Source organism: Mesocricetus auratus, unplaced genomic scaffold, assembly GCF_017639785.1.
Source record: "Mesocricetus auratus isolate SY011 unplaced genomic scaffold, BCM_Maur_2.0 Super-Scaffold_100010, whole genome shotgun sequence".
Lineage (NCBI taxonomy): Eukaryota > Metazoa > Chordata > Mammalia > Rodentia > Cricetidae > Mesocricetus > Mesocricetus auratus.
This window is the reverse complement of record NW_024429194.1, coordinates 61,684,326-61,698,741: the sequence shown is the minus strand read 5'-3', so window position 1 is coordinate 61,698,741 and position 14,416 is coordinate 61,684,326. Positions and strand designations below refer to the sequence as shown.

The 14,416-nt window shown below is 40.2% G+C and overlaps 1 protein-coding gene across 3 annotated transcripts; it reads right to left on the bottom strand.

Annotated features, from left to right (window-relative positions):
• Positions 1–2,759: 2,759 nt before the first annotated feature.
• On the bottom strand, positions 2,760–12,525 carry Tex30 (testis expressed 30). Of its 3 annotated transcripts, none has more exons than XM_005067363.4 (6): positions 12,414–12,525; positions 8,469–8,542; positions 7,778–8,008; positions 4,818–4,869; positions 3,986–4,191; positions 2,760–3,210 (listed from the first exon to the last, which is right to left on the bottom strand). In XM_005067363.4, the coding sequence occupies exons 2-6, from the start codon at positions 8,481–8,483 to the stop codon at positions 3,037–3,039; spliced, it is 678 nt and encodes a 225-aa protein (XP_005067420.1). In that variant the 5' UTR covers positions 8,484–8,542; positions 12,414–12,525; the 3' UTR covers positions 2,760–3,036. The 3 variants fall into 3 exon arrangements, with proteins under 3 accessions (XP_005067420.1, XP_040609622.1, XP_040609623.1); XM_040753688.1 differs by lacking the exon at positions 12,414–12,525 and adding an exon at positions 12,050–12,169; XM_040753689.1 differs by lacking the exon at positions 12,414–12,525 and adding an exon at positions 11,462–11,692.
• Between the last annotated feature and the right edge of the window lie 1,891 nt (positions 12,526–14,416).

The following is a 14,416-nucleotide window of genomic DNA, read 5'->3' as shown; positions in this document are numbered from 1 at the left end:
CAAAACATACTCTGCAAATCAAGGAAACCTGCAAAGAATTGGGGTTTTAAAGAATGAATAGAACTTTGGAAATTGATAAAGATCAACAAAATGAAAAATCACTGGATGAGACAGAATGGTTTTCCTTTTCACTAAACTTCTATTCAAGTTGACTGCATTAGGGCTACTGGTTTAGAATATGAAGGAGGACAAAGACAGCATATTTGTTGATAGGGTCTTCTCATGAGACTCATATTTTAAAGTTGAAATACCAACTGATCAAAGCAAGGAGACAATTAACTGGGAACATCATTTAAAATATTGCAATTAGTCAGGTTTGAAAATGGCATGTTAGAAACATATCTCAACCCCTCCTCCCCCCCCTTTTTTTTTTTTTTTTTGGTTTTTCGAGACAGGGTTTTTTGGAGATTGTCCTGGAACTCACTCTGTAGACCAGGCTGACCTTGAACTCACAGAGATCCGCCCACCTCTGCTCCCTAGTGCTGGAATTAAAGGCGTGCACCACCAAAACCCAGCTCAACCCTTATTTTCTACTGGATACCTTTCCGTTCAGTCCTGACAAATTGTGTTTGACTCAGGTAAGAAGCCCATTACAATGAAACCCATTATCTCATACACTAACTGAAACAAATAATCACTAGCATAAGTGGGTAAGTGTTTAATTATTAGAGGCAGCAGGATGGCTCTTTTAACAATATTCAAACTAAAAGGGACTGTGTACTTTCCCACTAAATGTGGCAATAAACAGAGAAGCACACAGAGTCTTTCCTTCAATATTCATTTTAGCCTCATTGCTAAGAGTTACAAATTTTTATCAACCATGATTAGGTACAAGGTTTTCAAATGGCAAGCTATTACATAAAACAGCATAGTAGTTTGTTATATCCAACTCAGGGATGTTAATTTTTGAATGATTTTTATTCCTGCTTAAAGTAGTATCTTTGGCTGCCGTCTTAGGGTTACTACTACTGTGATGAAACACTAACCAAAAGGAAGTTGAGGAGAAAAGGGTTTATTTCAGTTTACACTTCAGGTTAATATTCATTACTGAGGGAAGTCAGAGCAAGAGCTGATGCAAAGGCCAGAGGGGTGCTGCTTACTGGCTTGCTCAGCCTGTTTCCTTAAAGAACCCAGGACCATCAGCCCAGGGATGGCAACACCTACAATAGGCTGGGCCCTCCTCCACCAATCACCAATTAAGAAAATGCCTTACAGCTGGATGTTATGGAGGTGTTTTCCCAATTAAGTTTCCTTCCTCACAGATAACTCTAGCTTGTGTCAAGGTGACATGAAACTAGTCAGTGCAGTTGCCTATATTCTACCTATAGTTTAAATTTGAAGTTTGATAGCCCCATTACTAATCTTTTAAACCCACTTTATTGTTACACTTCTATATTCAGAAGGTTTGCATAAGTTTTCTTTTGTACTGTCCATTCTTTCCCTATTATAATTTTTTTTGTGATGCAAATTGAACCCAAGGCCTCTTTCATGCTAGTCAAGAGCTCTACCATTGACCTACATCTCTAGCTCTTTCTAATTAAATTGTAGTTCGTATTTTTGTCAGTGAAATTAGTTGTTAGTTGGATCAATGGTTGTATTTCTGATAGTTTGGGGTATGTTTTTTGGCTTACAATGTTTTGAGACCTGTAGTATTTACCTAGGTTTTCATTTTTTATGAGGTATTCAAGGTGGAAAAAAGTAATTAAAACTAACCTACTCTACCAGCAAAGGAGGATGAGGAACCTAGGCAATTTGAGGGATAGTTCCTACTACAACAAGCTACTGATAGAATTTAGCATAGAACCATTTATTTTTAAATTCTTTAAAAATTTAACATTAGTCTCATTTGTGTGCCTTCTAAAATCCCCTAATTCTGCCTGGATATAGCACACATTAGTCAAACTATTTAGCTACTTTAAATTTTCACTTTAGTGAATCATCTATTGATTTCATACACTATGTTGGCAACTCTCAAATACTTACTCCATTTTTGCAAACCTACTACTGAAACTTGAATACACATTTATGGAAGTTGCTACTTCACTCTAAAACCCAGCCAGGGTTGCTTGAAATGCACCTCCATGATTTTTCCCTTGGCTTTTTTTTTTTTTTTTTTCTTTCTAGACAGGGTTTCTCTGTATTGCTTTGGAGGTTGTCCTGGAACTCGCTCTCTGCCTCCCATTAAAGGAGTGTGCCACCAATGCCTGGCTCCCTTGCTTCTTTTGACTGTGCTGAGCCTACGGGTTCAAGCTGCAAGTCCTCTGATCACCCAACACCACCCCTTTCACGGTTATATGTGCACATGTGGATGCATTCACGCTCCACCTTACTTTTAAAGACAACTTTTAAAGACACTCCCTGTGAACTTAGAGCACACTAGTTTGCTCAGACTGGCTGGCCAGGAAGTCCTAGGGCTAGGTGTACAGGGGCTCGCTCTTGTTGTGCCCACTTTTTTACATTGGTACTAGGAATTGTATTCAGGAACTTGCAAGATGGCTTGGGGAAGGACACTGGCAACCAAACTTGGAATGAAAGAACTAACCGCCCCAAGCTTTCCTTTGACCTCTGCACAACTTCCTCCCCTTTTAAGACAAATAAATGAAAACAAACTTTTTAAAAACTTAAGTACTGAAGCTTGTATAAGAAGCCCTTTATGACTGAGCCACCTTGCCAGCCCTTTCTTTTCTTTTGAAAAGGTGATACTGATTCTCAAAAATACGCATTTTCTTAGCTGCATTTCAGAGTAAGACAAAGCACCATTGTAACAAAATGCAAATGTTTAATTTTTCAAAACTTAACTATACTAATGAAAATAAATTATAAACAACCTTCAATATTTGTACATTATCTTCATATAACTATAACAGTGCTTTCAAAGGACATTTTGTAAAGGATATTTTCACAATACCATGTTTCAAAAATAGGGCAACATTAAAGAACATTATTCTGAAATATATCTCACAATGCTGAGAGGTATATTGTTCTTTATCAAATTAACCGTACTTTTATTCAAAATAACATGGCTTTCAATGACAATTATTTCTTGTCCATTTCAGTGATTTCTTGGATCCAAAACAAGATCTGTGTATTAATTTCTTTGAAAACATCATTTGTTGACCGTCCTTTCACTGCCATGGAATGGTTTGCCTTCTCAATCCAATGGATTTTACTGGGAGCTTGCATTTTCTGTGCCACTTTCTCCAACAAGTTCTAAACAGAAGAGGATATTAGACTCTATTAATATTTAATGAAAGACTATCTTTCCCTTATCTATATTGGGTGGCATTCACTCAAGAGATTCATTAAATGCCTGCTCTACATGTAACTTTATAGACAATGGAATATATAATGAAATATCTACAGCAGTCCATTTCTCTCAAACAATCACATATCAGAATATATCAAGCATTTGTTGACAAGAAAGACTTAAGCAGATTAGAGCCATTCAAATTTTTTTCCAAAAATCTTTTCCCTAAGGAAATTGTGTGTTGTGGAAATGGCAGTTTCATAATACTTAGCTAATATTCAGTAATAATATGAATGCTGCCAAGGGTTACTTGGGAGTGAATAGTATCAATCTACCACAAAGCTGAAATGATAAATCAAATGTATACCTTAATATTTCCCAAATAACAATCAGGTATTAATTCCTTAAATAAGGATGAAATCTACCAAATCCCTTTCTGGGGAGATGCATTTTGTTAGTATGCTTTTATTTTTATGTACTACAAAGCTACAGGGTAACAAAGATACACAACATTAGACATAAGTTTTTGTTTTGTTTTTGACAGAGTGGATGTAGCCCTGGCTGACCTGGAACTCCATATATTTATATAACCAGGCTGGTCTTGAACTAACAGAGATCTGCCTGTCTCCTGAGTTTAGGATTAAAGGGGTTGGTCACCATGTCTAGAGGCTGAATGTGACAGACAATAATCTTGCCCCTAATACATTTTACTCATACAAACATAGAGTTCCAATTCACCTTTTCACACATTTCATCTGCTGAGCCTGACACAAACAGTACAGGATCCTTTATACGAAAGAGATCTTCATCTCTGAGTTTCTGCTGCTGCTTTGGATGGTGCAGTGGGTAAGAAATACAAATGAGACCTCGAACAAAATCATCAGTGTCATCTGGCTCAGTGTGACACATTACAGAAGCAGCTGCTCTTGAGCCCATCGAACGACCTAAAACCAATTAAGTACAAACAGAAATATAAACATTTACATACAATAGTAGCAATGGTATGGTAAAATTATATTTGCTGTTCTTTGTATCTATGAAAGAAAAAAAATCACTCAAGTCAAAAGAGTGGCAAGTAACGAATTCCAATGGTCTTAATGGAAATCTACAGCTTTATGAAAAGCTAAAAACTCAAATTTTAAAAAGAAGCAATTATTTTTCTCAATACTTAAAAGGGTGAAGAAATTCTTAGCTGGGTGGTGGTGGTACACACCTTTACTCCCAGCAGTTGGGAGGCAGAGGCAGGTGGATCTCTGTGAGTTTGAGGCCAACCTGGCCTACAGGTCTACAGATCGAGTTGTAGAACAGCCAATGCTGTTACACAGAGCAACCAAAAAAAAAAAAAAAAAAAAAAAGAGGGGGGTGAAGAAATTCTTACTGAATCATTTACATTTGTTTGTAATAATAGAACACTATGAATAAAGGCAGAGCCTTATATTCTAACACATTTAATAAATGCTTTAAATATATACTTTATGATAAAGTATCAAGTTCATATATCAAAACAAAGTAATTCTTAACCTCCTATTATCAATTTTTATATTATAATGCAGTTTACACTGAAGCTTACCTCCAAGAAAAACACCAGCAAGTTTGTATTCTCCTGAGGTCTTTAGGTAATTCTAGGTAAACCAAAAAATTATCAGTTTCTCTCATGTCATACTCCACTGGATATTCTTACCATTACTGATGTATACAAAAATTTATGCAAAGACAACCATACAGATTCTTAGAGGATCTACAGTGCTTTCCTCTTCTGGTCATGTGTTCATTATTAATCTTTATGTTATGGAAAAATCAATTTGCCTTTCTAAAAATATTCAAGCAGTGAACTGTAGGGACATAGTCCAAGAACAACAGAGTTGTGTGAAAATTCTGAGTGCTTGTGAGTAAACTCCAAGAAAACAATACTAGAGTCCTGTGACCTCAGTTTCTTCAAAACACAGAATTGTTATTGGAATGTGTTTTCATGGGCTTCCCAGGTATAGCAGATAGGGGTGAATTTATTTCAGCTGTTGTTATTTATGCACCTTTATTGAACATGTTTCTACAACATGCATCTTGTCCTTGTGAGGCTAACAGAATATAATTTTCCTGATGCTGTAAGTAAAGTTTATCACATGAGACTTTTTTTTTTAGAATTTCAAGGTCATTCTTTTATTAAGTATACAGTGTTCTGCCAGCACGCCAGAAAAGGGCACCAGATCTCTTTACAGATGGTTGTGAGCCACCATGTGGTTGCTGGGAATTGAACTCAGGACCTCTAGAAGAGCAGCCAGTGCTCTTAACCTCTGAGCCATCTCTCCAGCCCCATCACACGAGACTTGGATCCACCTAAATTTACTGGCTCCTTTCTCCCAGGTCCCACAGCCTCTAGAGTAGTGAACAAGTGGCCCCGGAAAAGGGACCTAAAGTCAGCTATGAGATAAGAAGGTGGGGACCCTTCAAGAAGGTGAGTGAGTATAATGTGGCAGAAACCAGGGAAGACTTTGACTTATGTCAAAGGATCACAAGTATCAAAATCACAACTACTAGAATGCTTGCAAGTTGATTATGATTATAATCCCTGGTTTTCAGAAGGAACTTTAGATGAAGAAGTATGACAGAGTCTGAAAGAATATTGGGAAGGCATACAAACAAAAGAAATCCTAGTTCAATTTTGGGTCACTTGGGCATTGATCCAAACTGTTAAAAGGAAGATAAGGAGGATACTCATCATGACAAAGAGATGACTAATTCCTCTCAAATGAATATAAACGGAATGGTCAAATCTTTGAATTGATAGAGGCAAAGAAGGAAGTTTTCCCTGTGCAGGCAAAATCAAAAGTAAAATGACACTTATATATGCCAGGAATGGATCCCTCAGCTCCTTTACAGGGGCCTCCTTTAAATACTTACCCTCCATTGTCTGAAAATGACCTTGATGCATGGGGTGAGGAATATGATTAATTGATCTAATCTTGAATTCTCTCCCACTTTCTGATGAGAACTTGGGAGATCCTATGAAAAAGCTAATTTTATAACATAGGCAAGCTACGGCAAGGCTGGAGAAACTAATTCATCTACCTACCTCTCCCTGGCTTCATGAGTTGTGCTTTGTATTTCCAGTGCAATTTTAGCAAAATCAAAATGTTTACCTAACTGTGCACTAGCCAATCTATTTAAAATTCTAGAAGGAAAGATGGCATTGGATAGTCCTCACATTATTTCCAGAGGCAAAGGAAGAATTACAGATATTTGAATCCAAACAACAACAAAAAAGCATTGTGTATCAAGTGGATTCTTTCACTGCCTTTAAAGTTTTTCCCACTAAATTGTCTCCTATAGGTATTATAGCACAAGAGGATAATCCAAAGGATTTATTCTCACCATTAGTAAATAAAGAGGGGCCCCATGTCAAAATTAGTAATATGGGTCTCCTTTTAAGCTATTTTCTAGAATTTTCTGATCAATATAGTAATGTAGCTAATGTACTAGACAGTTTAGATCTCTGTTGGTGACAGAATTCCATTACTCTAATGTTATACTTTGCTTGCTTACAGCATACTTACAAATCAAATGACAATTATATTTACCTAAAATATCTCAAATTACTGGGTGGTGGTGGTGGTGCATATCTTTAATCCCAGCACTTAGGAGTCAGAGGTGCATGAGTTTGAGGCCAGCCTTATCTACAAAGGGAGTTCCAGAACTGTTACACAGAGAAACCTTGTCTTGAAAAACAAAAAGAAAACAACAACAACAACAAAAAACCCACAAACAACAAACAACAAAACTCAAATCAAGACCACTCTGTATGTCCTGCTATTAAAAAATAAAAAAGAGGGAGATGTCGGAACGTAGTCTAAGAATGGAGTCTAGTGAGAATTCTGAGTGCTTGCGAGAAAACTTCAAAAGACAGAATTGTTCTTGGAATGGGTTTTTATGCTCTTCACAGGTGTATTGGTTAAGAGAGAGTTTATTTCAGATGCTATTTATGCTTCGATGGAAAAACATTTTTGCCATATGTGGCTTGTCCTTGTAATTGAACACCTTACTCATGTGATGCTTAACTTTCAGAGTTTAAGTGGCCTGAAACTCTGAAGTTAGCTATTTCATGAGATTTTAGTCCACCTCATTTTTAGGTCCCCTTCTCCCAGATTCATGTCTCTAACTGGAGTGGTAAACAGTAAAAGGACAAACTTTTTTAAAAGCCAGTAGAAGTTTCAAATGTGATGAAAATAATAGCATATAAAGGAGGTATATTTGTATATGCATAATAGTATAGTAGTAGGTTTAATATTCTAGATCGGCATAACTATATTCTAAAGTCACACTATCACAGTGAGAGAATTCTAAGTAGCTTCTTGGGCAGCAGCATGGAAGACAAACTGATGACAAAAAAAGAGAAACACAACCACTAAATACCTTATGTATACTGCCAAGTTTCTAAGGATACTCATTAAAGTATTTTTATCTAAAAGTCAGACAATGAAATATCTTAAACTTACGAAGAATTTTAAGCAGAACCTTGTTATATATTTTTCTTACCAAAACTGCTTTGTATGCCTTAATTCTATGTACAATATTAAGGCCTTTGCAAGTAAATCTTAGGCAAAAAAACCCATGAGATGCAAGATGGGATGCCAGTGACATCAAATGAGGAAGATTCATATCTCCTGATGCTCCATGTGTAAGAATTATTCCATATGCTATGTTCTTGTTAGGCACCAAACAAACGGCGTCCAGTAATTTATTTCCAAAAGGTATTTTTAATTTAACCTAAAATTCAAGAGAATAAAAGGGCCAAATTATTTCCTTGACTATTTAGACAACTGAATAAACACATGTATTTGCTTTGTAAGACTCATGTCTGAATGCTGGGCCTTTAAGCAAGTCATAATATTTGTAGTATTTAAGAACTTAAGAACCACTTACTGTTGGGTACTGCAAGTGCTAATGTATTAACTTGTAACCATTCCTTATAATACTATGAAGCAAGTACTACTTTACAGATAAGGCATAGCAGATTAAGTAACTTGTCACGGTTACATAGCTATTAGCTAAGAATCAAAGTAAGGTAGTATTGTTCTGGAGTTTACTCTCCATTTCTAATTTTGTACTGCCTCCCACCAAGCAAACTGAAAACAAGACCATTATACAGAAGTGATGATTATTAACCCATTCTCCCATCTCCCCAAAAGGTTAATCTGAAGATACAGAATATATGACAATATCTTACCTCCGTATGACTCATTTTCACTGTTGGATAATAAACATAAGGTGCATTACATCCAAGAAGCAAAGGGCATCTCCCTGAAAAGAAGATTCTGTTGTGAATGGCCAGTTGTCAGACATGGATATGATCCCAAAACTGTGAATGAGCACATTCAAAAGTTGAAATATGTCCAATCAGAAACTAGTTCTCTACAAACTGGTATCTCTCTATTTTACTTAATCTTATACTACTTCCAAGATTTTTTGGGCATTCAAAACTAATTACAGGAGCTGGCAAATATTAAATAAGATAATACAAATGGGATACTTTGATGCAGAGACCTTAAAATAGTTCATTCCAAATAGGATGCTCTATCTTTACAAAAATATTTTTGAAATATATTTATAAGAACCTTCATTCTTAACCATCCCAACTTAATTTCCTATCAAATAATTTTCTTCATCATTCCTTTTCCCACATAATCTCAGCCATTTTTAATTTCCCTAGTTGTTAAACAATTCTATTTCATTTCCCCTTTTCCATGTAACAGAAGTAGGTAACCAGTCTTTTTTTAATTTAAAAATTTTTACTTTACATATCAATGACAGTTCCCCCTCCCTCCTTCCTGCTTCTCCCCTCCACCTCCCCCTAACCCATCCATTCCCCAGAAGGGGTGAGGACTCCCATGAGGTATCAGCAAAACCTGGAACATCAAGTTGGGCAAGATGAAGCCCCTCCCACCTAGATCAAGACTGATCAAGGCATCATAGAGAATGGGCTCCAAAAGGCCAGCTCATGCACCAGGGATTCTGGTCCCACTGCCAGGGACCCCACAATCAGACCAAGCCACACAACTGTCACTCACATGCAGAGGGCCTAGTTCAGTCCCATGCAGGCTCCCCAGCTGTCAGTCTAGGCACCTTGAGGGCCCACCAGCTCTGTGGTTTTCCCAATCATGATCTTGACCTCCTTGTTGTTCATGTAACTCCTTCTCCTCCTCCTCTTTGACTGGACTTACAGAGCTCTCAACCCAGTGCTTGGCTGTGATCTCTGCATCTGCTTCCATCTGTTACTGGATGTAGCTAACCCAGTCTTTGTCATGTGACTCTATTGACACTGGGTTTGGCTACTGACACATTTCAAACTGCCACCTCTGAGTTAAGTCATGGCAAATTCTTAGAAACCTTGAACTGAATTTTACCCAGAACTATAGAGGAAAACTATCCCAGAAGTTTTTCATTTTGAGCCAGAATGAGATAGTTCATGCAAATCTGAAGCCAAATTAAAGTCTGGAACCCAGTGTAAATCACAACTGGTCTGAAGAACCATAAGCACAAATGGGTATAAGCCACTGTAATTTTTGTGGTTGTTGTTCAGCATCCATTTTGTTTATGTTGTAAGTTGTAAGAGAGCTTTCGTTTTTGAGCATATCACTGGCACCAGAATTTCAATTATGACCATTATGCCTCCACTGGCTTTTGTTTATTAACTAGGTAGCAGTAACATGGCTCAAAGCTCAAAAGATACCAAGAAGCAGTATTACTTGCTTCTTGTGACTCTTTGTAGTTGATACCATACAGAGGTGTGTAGGTATACTTGTAAGAAAAACTGACATGAGAGGAAATGCTACATCAAATAATCTGTTCACAATTTTTAAACTATTTTTCACTTAAAAATAGGCAACACATACATTTATCTTTTTTGTTGTATGTAATATATGTGTGCTTGCATGTGTAAACATCAGGTGTCTTCCTCTACCACTCTTACTAACATAAGGTCTCTCTCTCACTTAATTTGGAGCTCATCAATATGGGTAAGCTGGCTGGCTACCTAATAAGCTTTAGGTATCTGCTTATCTGGGTTCTCCCAGTTTTGGCCTGGCTTTTAAATGGATGGTGGGAATTGGGAAAAAAAAAGATTCTTGGCTTTTATAACAGGTTATTTTATCAGCTGAACCATCTACCCAAGCTCCCAGCACAAAATTTTAAAATGAAAATGTAAAGTGAGGTCTCTTCACATTTCATTTACTATTATATTCCTGACTACTTGCCAGAAGCAACCATTGACTAACTTTGTGTGTGTGTGTGTGTGTGTGTGTGTGTGTGTGTGTGTGTATGCTTCCTCATTATCCTGTTCATCCCACCCCCTCTTTCTTGGGCCTGGAAGTTATTAATCTGCCTAGAAAATTTTTAGAATTTGAAAGAGAAATGGATGAAGAAGTTATGGTTTGGGGCCCTTATTTTCATAAATGTATCCTTACAATTAACTGTCTTGGATCCTCCAGTTAAAAAAAATTATTTGTCAAAATAGCCTCCTCCTACTCTTCTAATCATGGGGGAACGTAATTACTCAGAGTGTGAAAGGGGAGAAAAGGAATCTCAACACCCTAGTGCTCCTTAAAAAGATCTAACCTAACATTTTAGACTCACCACCTCTAGTCACATCGACACACTTTCAATTACATCTAGTGCTGCCAGTTTCCTTCCTTCCTTCCTTCCTTCCTTTCTTTCTTTCTTGAAACAGGGTTTCTCTGTGGCTTTGGAGGTTGTCCTGGATGGAACTAGCTCTGTAGACCAGGTTGGTCTTGAACTCAGAGATCCACCTGCCTCTGCCTCCCGAATGCTGGGATTATAGGCCTGTGCCACCAACGCCCAGCTGCTGCCAGTTTCTATGTGCTCCAAAGGTCATGATTTATTCAGGCTACTTTTTTTGTGTTCCTCACGGCTGGTTTAGCAATCACTTTTTTTAAGAGTTCATTATTCAACTGTTAATATCTCCCAAGGTCTCCATCCCAGAGACTCTGTGTTCCCCAAGGGGGAGGGGAAGGCAAGTTAATCTCAGAACTTGAAAGACAGATAGGGGAATCACTGCATGTTTGAGATCAGCCTGGGCAAGACCTGGTCTCAAAAAAACCAAAACAAAACAAAAAAAACCAACAACAACCCCAAAATATTCTTCCCTGTAATTTTAAAGAGATTTCAGAAGGTAGTAAAATTAGACGAATGTTTTCAGATTACCATCAACCTAGAAGGCTCTTCCAGAGTAACCTGGGGTTTTGTTTTTAAGGAAAACTTTGCTCTCTTCCCGACTTCATGATGAACTTGTTCTTCACGACTGTTGCACACACTTGTTCTAGACTGCTTCAGCAACAGAAACTGTCCCACAGGGTAAAAGCTCCAAGCAAGTGATAAGTGTCGATTTTATCTCTAGCTTTTTTTTTTTTTTTAAAGAAAGGGGGAGGACTGAAGCCTGGCTCCGCCTCAATGTCTTCCACAGCAGATGGAGAAAACAGCACCAACCCGGTAGAAACAACGTGACAACTGAATGCTGACACACAAAACAAACGCAGTTGATTCGGTACCGGTTCCACACGCTGTGGATAATCAGTAGTTGAGTTTGGGGGAGGGGCTACTTAGACTCAGGATTTTGTGGTCACACCTTCCACTAAGCCGTCAAAACGCCAAGGCCCCCCCCCCGACTTCCAGTTTAGAAAAAAAAAAAAAAAAAGAAAAGAAAAGAAAAGAAAGAAGCACGCATTGTCTGTTACGTCTGCAGCATTACGTTGGCTGTCACCGGGCGAACAAAACTGTGAGTTCTAGTCTTACCAAACGAGCAAAACATCCAAAGCCGAGGTCAGGGGCCGACGGGAATCGTCGTTTATTCGCTCAACGAACGCGTGAGCCCAGGGCCGGGCAGCCGCCTTCCCGTGGGAGGACCTCCCGTGTGGGAGGGGGCTTCGCTCCCGTCACCCGCGACAGCCCGCGACGAGTCTCGGCGGCCCGGCCCGGCCCCGCCTGCCCGCCCTCCCGGGCAAAACAGACCACCGGCTGCTGCCTGACGGCGGCAAGCTCCCTCAGACGCCTCAGGCGGCGACCCACCGACCGACCGACAGCCAGCCCCTGAGGAGAGGAGCGGCCCGCCTGGCGCGGCCCCGCTGCCCGCGCTTCCCGCCGCCGCCGTCGCGCTTACCAGCGAACGCACGAGAGAGAGAGACCGCCGGAGCCCAACCGCCCTCACTCTCTTCAGGGAGCGAACTAACACGCTCGAAGCGACCGCCTCGCCGCCCCCGTCAGCGCGGCCGCCACTGCGCACGCGCGCGCAGGCTCCGCCCCCAGGCCCGTGGGGCGCGCCGCGAGGCACGCCGGGAAGGAGAGTTTTCTGCTCGCCCTAGCTCGGCCCCGCCTCCCGCGGGCGGTGATCCTGAAGCGGGAGTCAGTCCGCGGGTGCAGCCGAGCGCGGGAAAGCGGCTCCGGGGGCCACCTCGGCCTCTTCCGGTCCGTTCATCCCTTCAGAAGACATGGAGTCACCCCATGGCTAGCCCTTTCTTTTCACCCCGCCAGGGATTCCTTATCCTCTATGGCTTTCCGGCGCGTCCACTCCGCTGCCGCATGTGCACAGGACAGCTATGCATGCAACCCAACACAAAATCGTGCACTTAAAACATATTTTCTAATTTATTATTATTATTTACTTAGCGACTTAATCTGCTTTTGGCAATTTTACTGCGTGGTTCGGTGTGAGCTTTGTAGACGGCAAAAATCAGTACACAGTTTCAAAAGGTTGGATGCGCCGGGCGGTGGTGGTGCACGCCTTTAATCCCAGCACTTGGGAGGCAGAGGCAGGCTGATCTCTGAGTTTGGGACCAGCCTGGTCTACAGAGGGAGTTCCAGGCCAGACTCCAAAGCAATACAGAGAAACCCTGTCTTGAAAAACCAAAAAAAAAAAAAAAAAAAAAAAAAAAGGTTGGATGCTTTTCACCGGTGTCAGACTAGGCTCAGGCTCTCCCATTAACACTGACTGCCTGGGTTACCTGAATGGTGTCTTTCTACCACCTTTGTGCCCACCACAGAATGTCATCAGGGAGGGTACAGGGCCCAGCCACCCCGTCCCTCCCAAAGTCCCTCTGCACCTCCCTCTTCAATGCCGAATCAGAATATCCTCCTCCTGTTCCTTCAGAGGCTCAAAAGGCTCCGGGCATGTGGGCTTTGACACTTCACCCCAAACCTGGTACAGAATAAAGCCAGGCAAGTTTCCAGAATGAATGAATCCCCCTCGGGCACAATGGACTTGGTACCTGTGTTAATCCCAATTTAGAGAATAAGACCACTACCACACAATATGAGTTGAATTTGGAACAAGCTTGATTTTTATTGGAATGCACCCAAGAATAAGTCGGGTTAAAGAGAGCAGCCCTGAATCCGACTCTTGGGCCCCCTTTAAGGAGTAAAATCAGCAGTAGTTTTACAGAAGGGAGACAATGGGTTAATGAGGAAGTACAAAAATAGATTTTAAAAACATTACACGATCACCCACCATGTGATTAGGAGGGGTCAGGGAGAGTTAGGGAGGACTGGGGTCAGGGTAATCTCAAAAACAAGCCAAGGTCATGGGTTGGGGAAGGTCAGGTTCCAGGAAACAGAGCTACTCAATTCTCACATTAAATAGACTTATTTTTAAAAATATAGCATAATGGCCCCTGCCTTTAAAATGGAATCAGGCAGGTTCCTCACTTGCCCTATCTTCTGGCATAGTACATATTGAGAAGCAATTAGCTGAAAGCCATTTATCACAAGTGCTTTCTCAAGTTATAGTCTTAATACTTTTAATTAACACTTATTGCCTACTAATCTTTCTTCCTCCCTTCCCTCCCCCTGCCCCAGCCTCTCGCCTCACTTCTTTGGGTTGTTGGGAATGGAACCCCAGGCTTTGTCCATGCAGATACTCTAACACTAAATTACATTTCTGCTCTTCTAGCTATGCTTTATTCACTTCATTTGTATGTCCTAAGTTTCAGTTAAAATCTACAATTTGGCAGTTTCCAGTAACTATACAATCATTTGCAGCCATCATCAAATTCTGAGCACATACCATTTCTAGTAGAAACGTGCCACTCCCCTTTCCTACCTTTAACACCAAACAACCACTAACATGGTTTGTGTCTACAGGTTTACCTTTTCCGGATAGGCATCATG